Source organism: Coptis chinensis, chromosome 5, assembly GCF_015680905.1.
Source record: "Coptis chinensis isolate HL-2020 chromosome 5, ASM1568090v1, whole genome shotgun sequence".
Lineage (NCBI taxonomy): Eukaryota > Viridiplantae > Streptophyta > Magnoliopsida > Ranunculales > Ranunculaceae > Coptis > Coptis chinensis.
In genome coordinates, this window is record NC_141460.1 from 87,701,860 (window position 1) to 87,718,785 (window position 16,926).

Consider the following 16,926-nt stretch of genomic DNA (forward strand, 5'->3'; position numbering starts at 1 on the left):
TGTGTTTGATGTAATGAGCCTCCGCCATTTGGGAATGGAAAATTTGAGGTGGGAGAAGCGGCAAAGAGAGCGGTGAAGAGGGAAGATGGAGAAGCATGAGGAAGCTTGCAAAAATTAACCAAAGATTGTTTCATTCCGTTTAGTTTCGACACTTTTTTGTTTTTGGAACAAATGTTCTCAAGAGACTTCGTAGAAAACTCAGTTAATAAAGATGTTACCACTATTTTTAACGAGTTTGTTTTTAGAAGAATAGGGTTTGCTATTGAGGACTTGAGACATAAATTGTTGCACGCTTGTCCTAATTATTTGTAAAAATCCTTATCGGATCAATAAAATTTCCAATTAAAAAAAAAAAATAAAAAAAAAAAAAAAAAAAAAAAAAAAAAAAAAAATGTTACTGTTTAGTCATATATAGAAAACCGTCCAACGGATATCTGTTGTCTAATTTGATCCTATCCTTTCGCGCCATCAGACATGTATCTTCCTTTTTATAACTATTACATTTTCTTATCTCTTCCGCTGTTCAGACTCTCTCCCTTCCCTCTCTCTCTTTCTCTCCTCTAATTTGAAGAGTTGAAGAGAGGGGAGGAGCAGGAGCTAGTTTTAGGATAGATCAGCAAAGCAGCATTCATGACTTCAATCCATGGAATCAATTTTCAGGGACTGAAGTCAGAATCTCTTTCGATGTTTGCTGAAGGAATATCTCTAGCTCTTACTCAATGGAATGCCCTTCAAATGGCCATCCAGAATGAATGGGGTGGGAGAGATTCTCTTCAGAAATCGGAGAATCTTGCAGCTGATATTTTATCTTGGTTCTCTCAACCTAAAGGTAGTTCAGTTTCTACCTTAATAGACCTCAAGAACATGTCTACGTGTTTCTTATTTAGTGTTTATCGATGTTTTGATTTGGGTATTGATTTGAATTTCTTTATTGTGCTGTTCAGTAGCGTTAAGTATCGATGATTTAGAACATTTGCTTGATGAACACATGATGCTCTCTTTCAATACGGATACTGAAGATGGCAGCATTGAGGAGGTATGTCTTTTGTTTCTACAAAAGTGTGAAATTCGTTAATGTCAAGTCCCATAGAAATGGTTGAGGGCGACCCACGAAAGGCCAAAACCCCCTGACTTAGCGGACACATCATGTAGAGGTGTCGTTTCAATGTGCCTCAAATAGGTGCAGTGCTATAGAAACATGAACCGGAAAGCAGAACTCCTCTGCGCCAGGCAAATTGTCAAGTTTTAACTTAACTTAGTAGAATCCAATATTTGTGTTGTTTTTGGTTTTCATATCTAGGTTAGCAGATAGTCAATTGAAATTTGTGCTAACGACAATGCTAAAAAATTTGTGATAATGACAATTTACTCGAGAGTATCTGTTTATATATGCAGGTAGCAGAGGAGTTGATGACAATGCACGAAGATTGTTTACATGGGCATTATGAGTCAATTGAAAAGCTAAGGAAATCTACCTTCAAGGTAAAGTCTCTCTCTCAGCTCAGACAGGTAACTGATGACTAGAAACTTGGAAAGATTTAGTTATGTGTATGTTTGATTTTTTGGGGATATTAGTCACAGCTCACAGCATTACAAACAATTGAATTGGCTTTGTTTGGAACATAGTTTGTATGTGTACCAGATGAATCGTGAGTTAAACGTATATGGACTTTATGTCTTGTTGATGCTCTTTGAAGAATAATTGAAACTTAACCTTGCACATTGTTTGGGCCAAGATTAGTTTTGCATTCTGGTTGGGACGTCATGCTGCCCGAACCAATACCAAACCAAACACAACAACTTTCATATTTGTGAAGCCATAAGCTGATAAGCATATATCTTCTAGAAGTCAAAACTTGCTTACAAGAATGAAATTTTTCTGTAACTTCTTGTATGAGTTACATAACATCTGTTTTCAAGAGCACACTGTGTTTAACTAGTTTAACCACCCAACGATTTTGGTTTGGTTTTTGGAATTGTTTGGTGACTGTGGCTTCACATTAGAGTTATAATAAGCAAATGTATTTCAGTTCTTCGCCATTTCTTGATCAGGGTGAGTTGGTTAATGAAGATGAGATGAAGGTGATGTCTGAAGCCAAAAATCATGTCAAAAATCGAGCACAATGTCCACTATATTGCCGCCAGGAGACATTTGGGAATGGCTCAAAAGATGGATGATCTCGTGATACAATTTGCTCTTCTAATTTGAAGTCGTGCATTCGTCTCTCTGGCATGCAGGAGCTTTTTTGTATCACAATCACCTACTGTATTCACCAATTCATGTCCTCTGCTGCTGATCCTACAAATAGCCCAGTGTTCTTACATAGATTGACTTTTTTTCTTTGCACTGCGGCACGTCTCAAAGTTCACCTCGTATAGTTTTTCTAGCTAGTCATTGGGTTTAAGCGCTCTTTGAAATGGGACTCATAAACAACTTGCAGGTAGGTGTCAATGAAATTAATATGAGGTTGAAAATTTGGAAATGAAGTCATAGGCTAGAACCTGCTAGCTTGCATGGTACATGAGTACAAACTATTATCCTATTTGTCTTGCAGCTGTTAATTTAGATGTTGTTTTGTAACGAAACAAAGTAAATTGCAGCTATGAGCTAGAAGATGGTGTGACAAGAAATTTGCATATGTTGTTTTGTGTTTGTTTTGGAATCACTGTGAACAGCAATATAATCTTGACCTTGGACCTTTCGAAGTGGTAGCTTGAAGCATACATGCCGAGTCACCGAGAGAGGATGTTGCGCCAAGTAGTAAAAGATGCCATGCTTTCATGATCAATCCCTTCAAAAGAAACTACTATCGATTCAATTCATTTTAATTGTAGGGCAATAGGAGTTTAATATGTAGGCAGAAATCATGATATTTGAAAATTTCAATGATGAAAGTTCCAAGTTTTTTTTTAAAGTGTTTTCTTCCATTAAATAAACAAATTACATTCTTAAAATAGAATTCTCTTGCCATAAGGTCAATTTTAATAATTTGACTAATTAAGAAAATGAAATGGTTTTGTAGTCTTCCTAAATCCAAAATGTAGACAAAATAGCACATACATTTTGTCTAAATAGAACAGAGATAAAAAAAAAATGGAAGCGGAATCGTGGATGATCAAAGATACGTCTCTTGTTGTCGTTACTACAATTACTAGAATAATAACTATGCTTCCACACTTTAAAACCCTAAGTAATTAGCAATAGTAATGGAGGAAGGAGTGAGAATGAGAACTTTTTGGGATGATTTGGTTATTTTCTCTCAGAAAATATCGATCAGTCGATCTTATCCGACTCAATCTCAATAGAGTATTTTGCTCTATTTGGAGACTCAGTATTTATCTAGACAAGAGTCCCAAGACATCAAACCTCTTGGACGTATGACCCAGTCTTACACAAACAGTAAAGAAAGACTTAACAGTAAAGAAAGTCTTACACAAACAGTAAAGAAAGACATTCAATGTTTGATGGAGATTTTGTTGTATTATTCCCAATTTTTCAAATTTTCAAAATTCCAAAAATTCTAAAATCCCAAACTATGATTATTTCTCAAAAGGGTAAGATAAAATTCTGAAATCCCGAACTATGATTATTCCTCAAAAGGGGTAAGGTTTTAATTCTTTTCCTTAAAACTTGAGAGAACCTCAACCATTTTTTGGCTTTACCCCTCCATTGAATCTCAACTGCACACTGACCTGTCAAACTAGGAAGTGGTCAAGGGTCTAGGGACATACATAAATTGGACTCCTACACAAACTTAAAAACTTGTGATTGTTTATGAACTTATAAATTTTAGATTATGCTAAATTTTTTTGATCTCCCCCACAAGAAAAGGGCTGATAGTGACCATATCCAAAACACCCAATTAGTTTCAACACTCAAAATCTAATTAAAGTTGTGGTAAACTCACCTAAACCCTTAACTATTTGCACGATTTCCTATTGTATGCTCTTTTTCCACATTCTCTCTTTGATATCTTTATCGTCTCCACTATTTGATCATGACTTGCATGCAGTCTTCGTTTAAGGTATAAATGAATTTCTTTCAATTTAGTTCGAAGAGATTGGAAATTATATATTTGAAGTACGTTGAGATGCAAGAATTGTCCGATTATTTGTAAGTCTATAACATTGATCTTAAAAAGCGACCACTTGCAAGTTCATTGTTCTCACTTTAATTTTTACAAGGTTTAAATTTAATTTTCAAATCGTTTCGTTTTCCTCTCTTCAACATTCAAATCGCTTTATATTTTTAATTTTTCTATTATTTTTATCTATTTTGTACTGTTGCAAATAATATTTTAATTAAAGGATTAAGCCTTTGTATTGGTTTTCTTTGGCATTGGTAGAAGAAAGAGGAAAAATAAGTAGATTAGAAGAACAAAATTAGGGTTTATGTTAGTTTGAATTGGGGATTTAGCTTAGCTTGATAGCACGCACACACCCGGTTTTTAAATTGGTGTTGGGTCGCCTCTAGTAAAACAGGAAGAGTAAGTATTATGACCATGTGGACCCCACGAGCGGTTCAACGAACCATACTACTAGATAGTGTACAACTGTACATATGATGCAAAAACTACAGCCGTGGGATTAAGGATATTAAGAGTCTCTACCTGAAAAGCAAGTATCTGATATAAATTCCATAGAGCCGATACTACCGAAAAAAAACCTTATTTGGTAAAGTTGTCCAAACAAAAAACATTTTTCCAACCGTGCACAGTAACAAGTTCTAACTTCTAACAACGTAAGACTTATAATTTTCTCTCTCTTCTTTTCCGTATTTTTGTTTTTTGCATTAACTTATCTTATTTTCATGTGATTTAACAGGCGAGAGAATAAAGGTGATTCAGAATAAAAGAAGCTTCTATTCAGGTGAAAATTTGTTAGTAAATAAATTTTAATAATAATAAGTCTGTCTGTTGAAGAAGATAACTAAACTAAAATTACATAAATAACCTTTGCCAAGTTCGTGTTGATTTAAAGATGGATTTGTTGTTATGAAATCGATTGACACATTTAAGAAACAAAAATGGGATGTTTATGTGACCGTGGTTTAGAACGATACATATGTCTATTTATTTGCATGTGTTGAGATTCATGCGACGAGGGGTTGAATGTAGAATGACTGAATTAAGATTTTAGTCAAGTAGTTAAATGTTACAACGACGAAAGTAGTGGAGTGAATCCCAGATTGTGGATTTGATTGCCTTGTACAAAATGGTAAGTTTAGGCATTAATGCAGTTGAAGGCTCGAAAAGGGCCTGTCAGTAATGTAATCTTGCTAATGTATATTATCCAATAAGATATTGGGACATGACAAGGATGATGACAGCTGCTGGGATTACCTAAATGGTTTCAAAACTGTAAATGCATCTTATGTTTCTACATAAAGAAAAAGAAGAGAGAGAAGTACGGTGAGAATAACTTAGATTGGTCGGTGAAGTGTGAACTTTATTTGTTTTAAATAATTATTTTGTTGACTTGGCATATATCTTGATAACAAGAACTACGTTAATGCAGGACAATCTTTTAATCAATGGAAATAATCAAAAGCCAATCTACTGCTCCTGATGTTCCTGATGGAAATAATCATCCGGAGGCTGCTGTGACAAAAAAGGATCTGAGTCTATGGCCTGTAGCATGTGGTGAATCAGGTATGGGTTTGCCATATGCTCCTATTGATTGGCCTGAACCCGGAGATATCTGGGGATGGAAAGTAGGAACGAGGGAAAACATTTCTGGGATTTGGCAAGATAGATACTTGTATCTTCCAAGTCGTCTACAAAAGTCCTTACGGGTGAAAAGCAGTTTTCCCAGCAAACCAGCAGTTGAGAGATTTCTCCAACAGGAATTCCCTGATACTGACATGGATGCCTTCTTCTCCTCTTTCAATTGGAGGATTCCTTCAAGAGAGTACGCTTGCGCAGAAGGTTTTGTTTAAGAACCATTATTTTCATATACTAGTATGTGGTTATGTTTAAAATAAGTTTATTTATTTATACTTATTTAACATTTGTTGTTAGTAATTATCATTATTGTTTTAAGAAAATTGACTTCGTACTCCCCCTCTCTTCCAAGCCTAAAATTTTGGGCTTTGCTTTCTTAATTTTGCTCTTGAACTATCGGACTTATTGAAGATTATATCTTCAGAACTATTTATTTGGATAATTCATGAACTTTTGGACCCTGTTTGGTATACAACAAAAGACTGGAAAGTCATCGTGCTAGGTATGCGTATATTTAGAGAGTCTCGTCGTGTCTTGTGAAAAACTCAACTAGTATGCCGTGGGGTGATGAAGGAATTTTTTCCATAATCATGCAGCTACAACTAGCTGCTTAACTGTAAAGTTCTAGGCCCAGTTTACTTGAGGAGGAAAGGTAGGCAGATTTTGTTGACCCATGTGATATGTTCATCAGTGCACGAGTCTTTTTTGTAAGGTTTCCTTGTTTGGGTTCCATTCGTGGAAACAGCCTCTCTCTGCATGGTGAGGTAATCAGCTCATGCGTCATTTTTGTTAATCGCCACGAGTCATTCTGTTTCCATTCGTGGAAACCTAATAATGCAAACTATAGATCTTATATTTGATCTTTCAAATGAGAACTATAAAGTTCTATAGTTATGGTGTTATGTTTTTGTCGCTGATCACTGAGGTCCTTTTTAATGTTTCTTATACATCAGTTTAGAGAACATTTAATATGGAAAGGTATATTGTTGGTGTATAATATATATATATTTTCTTGCTCCTTTAGCATTATATATAATTCTGAATTGCGTTGTTAAATTGTATGGTTTCCATTTGTGCTCCTCAAATTTTGTTTTGGATGTGTAGGTGGGTCAGCTACACAAACTGCAAGAAACGGCAAGAAAAAGAAGACCGAACATTCTCGGTCTGAATCAAAGGTCGAAGCTGTGGATTGTAAGGTTGGAAATTGGATGTGCCGTCTTCAATTACAAGCAAAGAATTACTCTATGCCAGCCATGGATTGCGATATCTGCTGTGGTGAAGTTGGCTTTTGTCGTGATTGTTGTTGTATTCTTTGTTGCAAGACTGTAGATTGGGCTTATGGAGGCTATAGTTTTATTAGATGTGAAGCAAAGGTGAATGAGAGTTATATCTGTGCACATGTTGCTCACATGGATTGTGCGCTTCGCTCTTACATGGCTGGGACGGTTGGAGGAAGCAATGGATTGGATGTGGAGTATTATTGTAGACGCTGTGACAAGAAAACTGATCTCATCATACATGTGAAAAAACTGTTACAGACTTGTGAATCTCTTAACTCTCAGGATGACGTTGAGAAGATCCTGAAAATGGGGTTGTGCATTTTGTGTGGCTCCCAACGAGAAAGATCTACAAGTTTGCTGCATAATATCGAATTGGCATTGACGAAGGTAAATCATGTTGTATGATAGTTATAGTTTCATTTCGACAGTGGTATCATCCCTCTTCAGATCATCATTTTATAGTTTTTCAACCAGAGGCATGACCATCTGATATTTACATCAGCTTATAAGTGGAGCTTGTCTTGGAGATATATGGAATTCGGAGGACAGGAAAGCAGGGATTTCTGCAGGTCTGTTTGCTTTTCAACCTCATTGCGTTTTCAAGAATTATATTTCTGACAGCATCTCTCACAGTTTTACTAATGTGTCTTTCATGTGGTATGTTTGTCTTGCGCCCGAATGTAACATAATTTCTCGAAAACTTGACAATTATTTAGAAAGATTTGTCTCTGTTCATTCAGTCGAGTCGTAGAATAGGGTAAGAGTAGTTAATACATTGACATGGTCTTATACTTACCAGTGTATTATTTATACTAAAAGCATTTTTTGAATAAGAAATTGTAATCCATAAGTGTGGCATTGTGTGGTGCGACAGATATATTGGATACACCTCTTGATGTTAACACCCACCCTTAGGTAATAAGAAGGCAACATATATTTGTTTTGCTTAGGTTGGAGTCCAATATTTCTAAACTTCTAAATTCTTATATATCCACAGATTGCAAGAGTTGTGTGGTTGACTTTGAAAATTTCTGCATATATATTTAGATTCTTGAAGAGCATTAAATAATAATTTATAGAGAATTCTGAGAACCTTGAGATTGGATGTTGGTATGTGGCATAATCTTTACAATCAATGCACCGACATGTGTTTCTTAAGTTGGAGTTGTCACTTTACTGGTATTGACCCAAATGGAAGATTTGTATTCAAGGATTCAAAGGAGACTTCAACATGATGGTTTGGAACGTCATTGTGTCGTTGAATAAGAATAAACAAGTCAAGTAGAAATGACAAATGCGTGTGAGAAGTCAGAAAAAAGAAAAGAAAAGAAATGTGTTATTGCTGTTAAGTTGCTACTAAATTTTCACAGCTCATCATAGGAAGTCTTTCTAGCTGTATTTATATACACTTGTAATTATGTTCTATGAGCATGTACTGAGTAAGACACATAATGATCCACCTGACATATAGCAATTTGAGCTGAATTCAATATGTGGACCACATTTAAATAGATAAATCACATTAACTGACAAGAAAAAAGAAAGTGAATTCATGATCTCATGTACGTCCTTCACTATAAATGGAGTCGTGGAAATATACCCGTGAAAATTCTCTCATGCAATCAAACAAGTCACTAAGACTATCAGGCATGTAAGTTATCTTGGGTAATCTTTTTTCCTGGTTTTCTTGGTATGCATTCGTACTTTTCTCATTATACACCATCACACCTGTGTAGTGGACTAGTGTGTGTGATTATGTAATGTTTCTCCTCAAGAAAGAACAAATTAGGAAAGGAGGTTTGAGATTGTTGTGAGATGTTTTGCCTTATGGTGTTGTTAGGTATGTGCTTGGCCCATGTTAGACCTGCCATTGATCATGTGTGTGTTAAGATGGTACTAGAGTGGTAGATCTTATATGTCACTGGTTTAAGTCTTTACTATGGTGAGAAGTATACCATCCCAGGAGTGTTCCTGCCTTCCCCATGTAAGGACCATGGTTCCTTTGATATACATTCAGCTATGTTGCCAACAGCTGGGGGCTTTTTAAGTGAAGTGGTTGCTAGCATGGTTGGTTACAGGTCTAACAAGCTTCCCTTGGAAGTATAACCTTGGCCAGGCAAATGCCTAACAAACATCAGGGCAAAGGTGCATTTCTCACAACAAAGAATATGATCAGATCACTTTTGAGTGCAATATTTTCTTGAGTTACTTTCTGAATTTACTCAATTTGACATCCCGAACTCCTTGGTACAACAGGGAAAATAACTCATTCTAGAAGAAATGGAGCCTTGCCTCAGGTATTCGATAATGTACAACAAACTCAGCAGCCTGTGTATATAACTTCTGATAATCGGTTAGAGTCTTCAGAAATAAAAGAGAAGATTGAAAGGGCACTGCAAGACTTGACAGACTCACAAGAGTACGAGTATAAAATTGCCAAGGAAAGCCTTTGTGATCAAAAAGATTTTATCCTTGATTTGTATCACCAACTTGACACAGAAAGGTCTGAATTGGCAAAACGCACATCGTCATCTGCAGATTGCAACATTGATGCCCTTGTTACAAATATCTTGAAGAAGGTGAATCAGATAAAGCGAGAAGTCTTGAAACTGAAGGATATGGAGGAGGTTGCTAAAGGATTTGGAAGAGTTCCTAAAGAAATACTGAAAGAACACTTTGACTTACAAATTGAAGAGTAAAATTACTTGCAATATTATAGGTTGTGCTTGTTTGCCCCTCAAATTTGGAAACTTTTCTATGAGAGGTTTCAAGTAAGAACATTGATGAGTGAAGGCCGGAGATGTTTCACCACCAAAACCTTCCCAAAAAGAATGCAAATACTATGAAGACTTTGGAGTTTTATAATGATTGCAAAGTTTTGACTGGATTTCCATCCTTTTTGGTTGGTTTTTGGTGATGGAAACATTTTCCAGTAACATGACTCATTCCCTGTTCGAGTTCAAAATTTGTCCAGGAGTTGCAAATTTGCACTTCAAACAAGCACAGGACATAATGAGTTTGTATTTTTCGGGAATTTATGTTTGTTGTATGCATGACCACCCTCCCCAATGATAGGGTATATGTTGTAACCATATACTGGTGGTCTGCAATGGTGTACTTTACATATTATTATTTTTTGCACAAATCTTCGTCTAAATGATGAACTTTACAAAATATCTATTCTCATTTTGTTGTGGTATATACTATATACTAGTTATTCTGTTATATAACAATTATACATGTTTGAGATAATTTAATCTTGGAAGGGGTAGCACAACTGGTCCGGCCTTGGGTTTGCTCCCAATGGCGAAAAAAAAAGGATAATTTAATCTTTGGCCTGAGGAGGGTTCTCCTTCAGGTTCAGTATTTTTAGCAGATACTGAAAACCTAACTTAAATTCGGCAAAAGAGAAAAGGTGATGTCGTAGGAAAGACCAACTGACGTTCATGGGGTTATGGGGGTGATGTTATTACATCTACTCCACTCCAGCAGCATCACCAACTACGAGTCATGCTGAGAACGAAAATGTAGATGGTGAAAACTAAAGAGTGCTTCGGGGATCAAATGTACAGCTCTCCGAGCGAAATGGAAGGTCCGTTTAGTCATTCCAAAATTCTCGATTGGTATTAGAAGATGAATCCAAATAATATAAATGTTTCCCACGTCAAATTTCAAATGACAAGCTCTGGTATTTAGTCTAGCACTCAAATTTCAAATGACAAGCTCTGGTATTTAGTCTAGCACTCCTGCATCTAAACTTTATTTTGTTCTAGTTATTACGCGGCACACTGCATGTTATTTAGAAAGTTTGCACTCTTGCATGCAAACATGATGAAGCTGTTCTTTCTCTAATATTTATATTTTTCTTGGATATTTTATCATTGTTTAGCTTGGATGAACAAGAAGTTCTACAGATAAGATTGCAAAAAGTTTTCTTGATATGCAGAGATTCAAACCAATTAGTTCTGCATGCTTTCCTGCAGGATTATTGGTTCTCTACCTTCAACCTTCTTTCTCATGTTTTGTTACAAGATCGAAGGAGGTTCATTCTAGTGTTAGTAGTGTATAGAATCTCTCTTTTCTCTCGTACAGATCTCATTTTCCCTTTTTAAAACATTGAAGTAAATTCAAATTAGTTTTGTAACTTCTGCAAGAATGCAAGGCAATTGCAATCTGACCTCAACATCCTCTGACTTTATATGTTTTTATTTTTTCCACTTGTCCTGTTTTTGTAATTGTAAAATTTATGTATTTCTCATTTACCACCTTATTCTCGTTGTGTATGCATCGGATTCAAAATCTGTAAATGTACAGTTGAAAAATGAAGGAGTATCTTTAAGAATACCTCATCGATGACAACAAATTCTATTATAATTTTGTTTTAAGGATTCAAATCATGTGCTTCAGAATTTCAAATAATATAAACATGTGAGGATTCTACCAACTTTATTTATTTGTTAATTTTGTTTTATAGTTTTGATCGAGCCTTTAGTTCCCTACTGAACAACTATTGGTGTTTTTGGAGGTATATGTTTGCACTATCTCAAATCAGTCCGACCCATACTTCACATAGGTAAATAAATGCATTATTCTTTTGATTCTTATGCATATGCATAGATCCAAAGGTATAGAAAAGAAGGGTATATAACCCAATGAGTTCAACATGATACATGATAATCTTCTTTTTGTAGTGGTTGGCTGTCAATTTGCAAGAAAGTTACATTTTTGTCAGTTAGTTGTAGTACCAGTACGGCAGTTCCACGGCTCTTTTTAAGATTTTTTCTCTCTTCATCTTGTTCACTACTTCCATCTTTCTAGAATTTAAGTCCACAATGGAGTACTTGATCTGCCTTTTCTTGGGTGTCTTTGGTTTTTCATATTTAATTTTTTTTAGATACTTTAGAGTTAGAAACAGACCCCCTCTGCCTCCAGGAAGCATGGGATGGCCACTGGTAGGTGAAACCTTAGAACTCCAAAGATTGAACCGATCAGGAAAGCCTGATGAATTCCTTAATAGAAGGGTGAGAAAGCACAACAAAGACATCTTCAAGACATCTATACTTGGGGAGAAGACGGTACTAATATGTGGAGCAGCTGGAAATAAGTTTGTTTTCACATCTGAAAAGAGTCTGGTCTTGACATGGTGGCCTGATTCTCTCAAGAAACTATTTGGTACTTCTTTCTTTACAGCTCCGTATGACGAAGCTGTGCGTACTAGGAAATTGGTCACAGCTTTTTTGCAACAAGAAGTGATGCACCAACTTGTGGAGAGGTTTGATATGACTTGCAAGAAGTGTATACAAAGAGATTGGATTGGTAAAAGTAAGGTGATGGCCTTCTCATTGATCAAGGATTATGCTTTCTCGCTTGCTTGTGAGATGTTCACTAGCATGGATGATTCGAAATGGGAAACAAAGATGTTGGAAGAGTTCAACATTTTGCTTAAAGGGGTATTTCAGCTTCCAATTTACTTCCCTGGCACTAGGCACTATAAGGCTGTTAATTCTGCAAAAGTTATACAATATGAACTAATTAAAGTGATTGAGAAAAAGAGGACCATGAGGCATTCCGAGGGTAGAACTGAGAAGGACTTGATTTCATATTTGATTGACGCACAAGACGAGAATGGGAAGCCTTTGAGTGATATAGAGATTGCGGACAATGTAATACTTCTCATGGATTCAGGGCATGACACAAGTAGTTCTGTCATGATGATGTTGATGAAGTATCTTGCGGAATCGCCTGAATGCTATCATAAAGTTGTTCAAGGTTTGTTAATTCTCACTAAGAACAAATACTCACGAAAAAGTCATAGTTCAAAATATAGGCCTCTATTTCCTTAAGTTGAATTAACCATACCTAGTAAGCAACACATTACTCAATGAATTTATAACTTATGCTTATTAGTATATCATCAGTCTATGAAATATGATACAAATGATTAATGATGCAGTTGACAGTACATATGTAATGCACTTGTACTTTGATTTATATTTTAGCTTTACACAGCCTGTGTTCTATGTTGATAGTATACCTTTTCTAAAATTTCTCGTTTCCTGAATCTAATTTTTTTAATCAAGTTGTGCGGAACTTTTTCAATCGATGATAGCCAACTTGTTGGTAAACAAATTCATTGGCTACGAGCCTACGATCACCTGAAAAAAGATTGAAATAGAATTTTCATTTTGATTGGCAGAACAAAGGGAAATAGCTATGCAGAAAAAACCAGGGGAACTATTGAACAAAGAAGATATTCAGAAGATGAAGTACTCATGGAATGTCATTAGAGAAGTCCTAAGGCTCTCACCTCCTATTCAAGGAACATTTAGGAAGGCGAAAGTTGACTTTACTTATGCTGGATATTTCATTCCCAAAGGTTGGATGGTAAGTCTTGATCATATATATATGTTCTTCCATGTTCTTGCTGAAGTACTGTGTTAAGGGATTCAGTGTTTCTTCTACTCGCGATTCTTATAAATAGGTGATAATTTGGTCTGTTTGAAAGAGGAAAGTACTGAAAACAAATCTTTTGGAACCAGTCCATCATCTAGACCCTTCTCAATTTTCCATGTTTAACGTAATTAGTTGATCAATGAGAAAGTAATGTATTATGCGTATGTCAGGTAATAACAAATTTCAATTAACTGATATGGTCAAAATCAGGGCTTAATTTAAAAAAAACAAATTTCATGTTATTCCTTGAATTTTCATTTCAGGGTCAGGTCAAATTTCGGATCAAAAAATCAGTCATGGCTTAAGTTTATAAAAAAACTGTAAATATCTTTTAGATCATGTTATTCCTTGAATTTTCATTTCAGGGTCAGGTTTACTTTTGCAAATACTGTTATCTAAATTATTGTATGTTTGGGTTCTCAAGGTTGGATGGGTGACGACGTCTGCACACAAGGTTGCAGATTATTTTTCTGATCCAGAGAACTTCGATCCAATGAGATTCGATCGGGACCTACTTGTTCCACATACTTTTGTTCCATTTGGAGGAGGCCCAAGGATGTGTCCAGGCAAAGAATTTGCAAGAGTTGAGATCCTTGTTTTTCTGCACAATCTTGTACGTGAGTTTAGGTGGGAACTCGAGTTTCCAGATGAGATGATTAGTGTTGATCCAATGCCTACATCATCGAAAGGCTTGCCTGTGTACCTTTACCCACTTAATAACTGAGTTATGTTTGCATCGTTTAATGTGTTCCATGCTTGACCTGTTATGGCGAGATTAATAAACCAATGGTTAAGTACTGCCTTATTAGTGTGCAAAGGTATACGACAACAGTTTAAAATTATGAATACAATCACCTAAAACTAGGAATTAGTCAATTTCACATTAACACCATAAAAACTTTTTATGGAAACTGAATATATGGAATTGACTAATGTGAAATTGAATATATTATGAAACTTTTCAAACTTTTTATGGAAACTGAATATATGAAATCTCCGAACAGTTATAGAGAATTCAAATGCCCATTATCAACGCTGCCACGCCAGTTATAGGAATTATCAACACTGCCACACCAGTCAAGCATCCAATATAACTGCCAATTTAATTTAAATGTAATACATCAGAAAGTTCAAATGCATAATTAACCTTACCATGGGACTCTTTTAAGTTGCATCCTAATTTGTAGCCCATGCCCTCTTACCCTGGCGACCTCCAACAATCAAGACGGCTATAATTAACCTACAATTAACCAAGAAGTGTGTCATATAAACAAATCCCAATTATATTATATATATGCATCACATCTATCACATTTCTTTACACCAACTCTCAAACCAATAATAAATTTGCTCATTGGATCAAAAGAAGACCAAAACAACAAGTCTCCAACATCTATCCATCCCTATACACCGGCTATGGTGATCAATATGGAGGTCCTCCTCTTACTTTTCTTCATTCTCATCAACATTTCCATTACCTTAGTTAGATGTCAATTTCCAGTTTCCTCAATCTTCACAGGAGGTGAATGGCATCTCTTGCAACTAAGCATCGGAATATCGGCCATGCACATGCAACTCTTACATAACAACAAAGTTGTCATGTTCGATAGAACTGATTTTGGCCACTCAAACTTGTCCCTTCCATTTGGTCGATGTCGCACTGACCCCAATGATACAGCCCTCAAGACTGACTGCACTGCCCATTCTTTGGCATATGACGTCGGTACTAATATCTTTCGGCCCTTGATGGTACAAACTGATACATTTTGCTCCTCTGGTGCAGTCCTCCAAGATGGCACCTTGGTACAAACTGGTGGATTCAATGATGGTGAACGCACCGTACGTACATTAGCCCCATGCATCGGTGATGATTGTGATTGGATTGAGTATCCCGGATCACTTAGTGACAGGCGGTGGTATGCAACCAATCAATTACTACCAGATGGACGTACAATTATTGTAGGCGGTCGAAGACAATTCACTTATGAATTTTATCCCAAGTCCCCTGGGGAGCCTCCAAATTATTGGCTGAACTTTCTCAGGGAAACTAACGACGAGTATGAAAACAATTTATACCCTTTCTTGCATCTTCTTCCAAATGGAAATTTGTTCATTTTCGCAAATACTCGATCAATATCATTTGATTACATACATAATCAGGTTGTTAGAGAATTCCCACGGATCCCTGGTGGTGATCCTCGCAATTATCCTAGTTCAGGCTCATCTGTTTTACTTCCCATTAGACTAACTGACGACCATACTAGACCCACTGAAGCTGAGGTCCTGATCTGCGGGGGAGCACCACCGGGTAGTTTCTCAAATGCAGAACATGGTAACTTTGTACGTGCTAGCTCTTCATGTGGACGATTGCGGGTCACGGATTTAAACCCGAATTGGGAAATGGAGGAGATGCCAATGCCGCGGGTAATGGGTGACATGGTAATTCTACCAACTGGTGACGTTCTTATAATTAACGGCGCGACTAGTGGTACTTCTGGTTGGGAGTTGGCAAGGGATCCAATTACTACACCATTAGCGTACCGCCCATGGGCACCGATCAACCAAAGGTTTTTGGTCATGTACGCAACTTCAATTCCAAGAATGTACCACTCCGGTGCAGTGCTAGTACCCGATGGGCGTGTTTTAGTTGGAGGCAGTAATCCTCATAGAAATTACAGCTTCTATGGTGTACGGTATCCAACTGAGCTCAGCTTAGAGGCCTTTTCACCTCCTTACTTAGCACCTGAACATGACCGTATTCGACCAAGGATTGCTTTTTGCTCTGAGATTATTACTTACGGTCAGGCTACATCGGTCACAATTGTAGTGCCAGAATATAGGTCGGCAGGCGAAGTTTCAGTGAATATAATAGCACCATCATTTACAACACACTCTTTAGGAATGAATCAGAGAATGGTTCAACTAAGAGTTATTGCAGTCAGATGTACAGCATTGTGGACTTACGAGGTTAGCTTAATTGGACCGCCTGGAGCAGAGGTTGCACCAAGTGGGTACTATCTCATGTTTGTTGTTCATGGTGGTGCACCAAGCACCGGTTCATGGGTCAAGATTCAGTGAGATCGAAAATAGTTCATATCAGATGTCTGATTCCTTAAATTAAACCTACGGACTAGTTTATATGTTTGACCTGACAAAGAAAAATGTAAGAAAGAATGAATGAATGTAGAATTTGATTTTGTACAAGAAAATAGTGTGAATCCCCGTAGTCCCGTACTGCTTCCTCATTCCATTTTGTTTTATTTAGTCACATGGTTTCTCTTTTGCTATACTCCAAGCCGGACCCAAGTGTTGGAGATACGTATAAGAAACAAAGGCACAAACACTTCCTTGCAAATTTTTTTTCTTGCTTAACTCGAAGTCTCAAAGTATAGTATTAGAAGTAAACTGACCTATGGACCTATGGTTTCATGACTTTCATCAGCTAGCATCCAGAAAAGTTAAGCGGTTAA

At 36.5% G+C, this 16,926-nt stretch overlaps 4 protein-coding genes across 9 annotated transcripts; all 4 read left to right on the forward strand.

Annotated features, from left to right (window-relative positions):
- Positions 1-478: 478 nt before the first annotated feature.
- LOC147499748 (Pre-rRNA-processing protein TSR2, conserved region) lies at positions 479-2,639 on the forward strand. Of its 2 annotated transcripts, none has more exons than XM_086559206.1 (4): positions 479-829; positions 945-1,036; positions 1,396-1,509; positions 2,053-2,639. In XM_086559206.1, the coding sequence occupies exons 1-4, from the start codon at positions 631-633 to the stop codon at positions 2,176-2,178; spliced, it is 531 nt and encodes a 176-aa protein (XP_086415332.1). In that variant the 5' UTR covers positions 479-630; the 3' UTR covers positions 2,179-2,639. The 2 variants fall into 2 exon arrangements, with proteins under 2 accessions (XP_086415332.1, XP_086415333.1); XM_086559207.1 differs by having other exon boundaries at positions 491-829; positions 1,396-1,482.
- Positions 2,640-3,765: 1,126 nt separating this feature from the next.
- On the forward strand, positions 3,766-10,177 carry LOC147499749 (uncharacterized). Of its 5 annotated transcripts, XM_086561533.1 has the most exons (7): positions 3,780-4,025; positions 4,825-4,869; positions 5,518-5,927; positions 6,828-7,390; positions 7,506-7,572; positions 8,967-9,148; positions 9,260-9,398. In XM_086561533.1, the coding sequence occupies exons 3-6, from the start codon at positions 5,534-5,536 to the stop codon at positions 9,107-9,109; spliced, it is 1,167 nt and encodes a 388-aa protein (XP_086417659.1). In that variant the 5' UTR covers positions 3,780-4,025; positions 4,825-4,869; positions 5,518-5,533; the 3' UTR covers positions 9,110-9,148; positions 9,260-9,398. The 5 variants fall into 5 exon arrangements, with proteins under 5 accessions (XP_086417655.1, XP_086417659.1, XP_086417658.1 ...); XM_086561529.1 differs by lacking the exon at positions 8,967-9,148 and having other exon boundaries at positions 3,766-4,025; positions 9,260-10,177; XM_086561532.1 differs by lacking the exon at positions 8,967-9,148 and having other exon boundaries at positions 3,878-3,898; positions 9,260-10,177.
- Positions 10,178-11,744: 1,567 nt separating this feature from the next.
- On the forward strand, positions 11,745-14,258 carry LOC147499750 (beta-amyrin 28-monooxygenase-like). Its single transcript, XM_086561535.1, has 3 exons — positions 11,745-12,772; positions 13,200-13,387; positions 13,881-14,258. Exons 1-3 carry the CDS (start codon positions 11,836-11,838, stop codon positions 14,178-14,180), a joined length of 1,425 nt encoding a protein of 474 aa, XP_086417661.1. The 5' UTR covers positions 11,745-11,835; the 3' UTR covers positions 14,181-14,258.
- Positions 14,259-14,884: 626 nt separating this feature from the next.
- On the forward strand, positions 14,885-16,668 carry LOC147499751 (glyoxal oxidase-related protein). Its single transcript, XM_086563529.1, has one exon. It carries the CDS (start codon positions 14,885-14,887, stop codon positions 16,532-16,534), a length of 1,650 nt encoding a protein of 549 aa, XP_086419655.1. The 3' UTR covers positions 16,535-16,668.
- Positions 16,669-16,926: the final 258 nt, after the last annotated feature.

Bases quoted from the DNA above. Each gene is read 5' to 3' on its own strand.
- LOC147499749 (XM_086561529.1), top strand. From the start codon at position 5,534: ATGGAAATAATCAAAAGCCAATCTACTGCTCCTGATGTTCCTGATGGA. The intron at 7,391-7,505 runs GTAAATCATGTT...TATTTACATCAG, and splicing joins TCGAATTGGCATTGACGAAG to CTTATAAGTGGAGCTTGTCT. The intron at 7,573-9,259 runs GTCTGTTTGCTT...TTGGTACAACAG, and splicing joins GAAAGCAGGGATTTCTGCAG to GGAAAATAACTCATTCTAGA.
- LOC147499750 (XM_086561535.1), top strand. From the start codon at position 11,836: ATGGAGTACTTGATCTGCCTTTTCTTGGGTGTCTTTGGTTTTTCATAT. The intron at 12,773-13,199 runs GTTTGTTAATTC...TTTGATTGGCAG, and splicing joins CTATCATAAAGTTGTTCAAG to AACAAAGGGAAATAGCTATG. The intron at 13,388-13,880 runs GTAAGTCTTGAT...TGGGTTCTCAAG, and splicing joins TCATTCCCAAAGGTTGGATG to GTTGGATGGGTGACGACGTC.
- LOC147499748 (XM_086559206.1), top strand. From the start codon at position 631: ATGACTTCAATCCATGGAATCAATTTTCAGGGACTGAAGTCAGAATCT. The intron at 830-944 runs GTAGTTCAGTTT...TGTGCTGTTCAG, and splicing joins TTGGTTCTCTCAACCTAAAG to TAGCGTTAAGTATCGATGAT. The intron at 1,037-1,395 runs GTATGTCTTTTG...TTATATATGCAG, and splicing joins AAGATGGCAGCATTGAGGAG to GTAGCAGAGGAGTTGATGAC.
- LOC147499751 (XM_086563529.1), top strand. From the start codon at position 14,885: ATGGAGGTCCTCCTCTTACTTTTCTTCATTCTCATCAACATTTCCATT.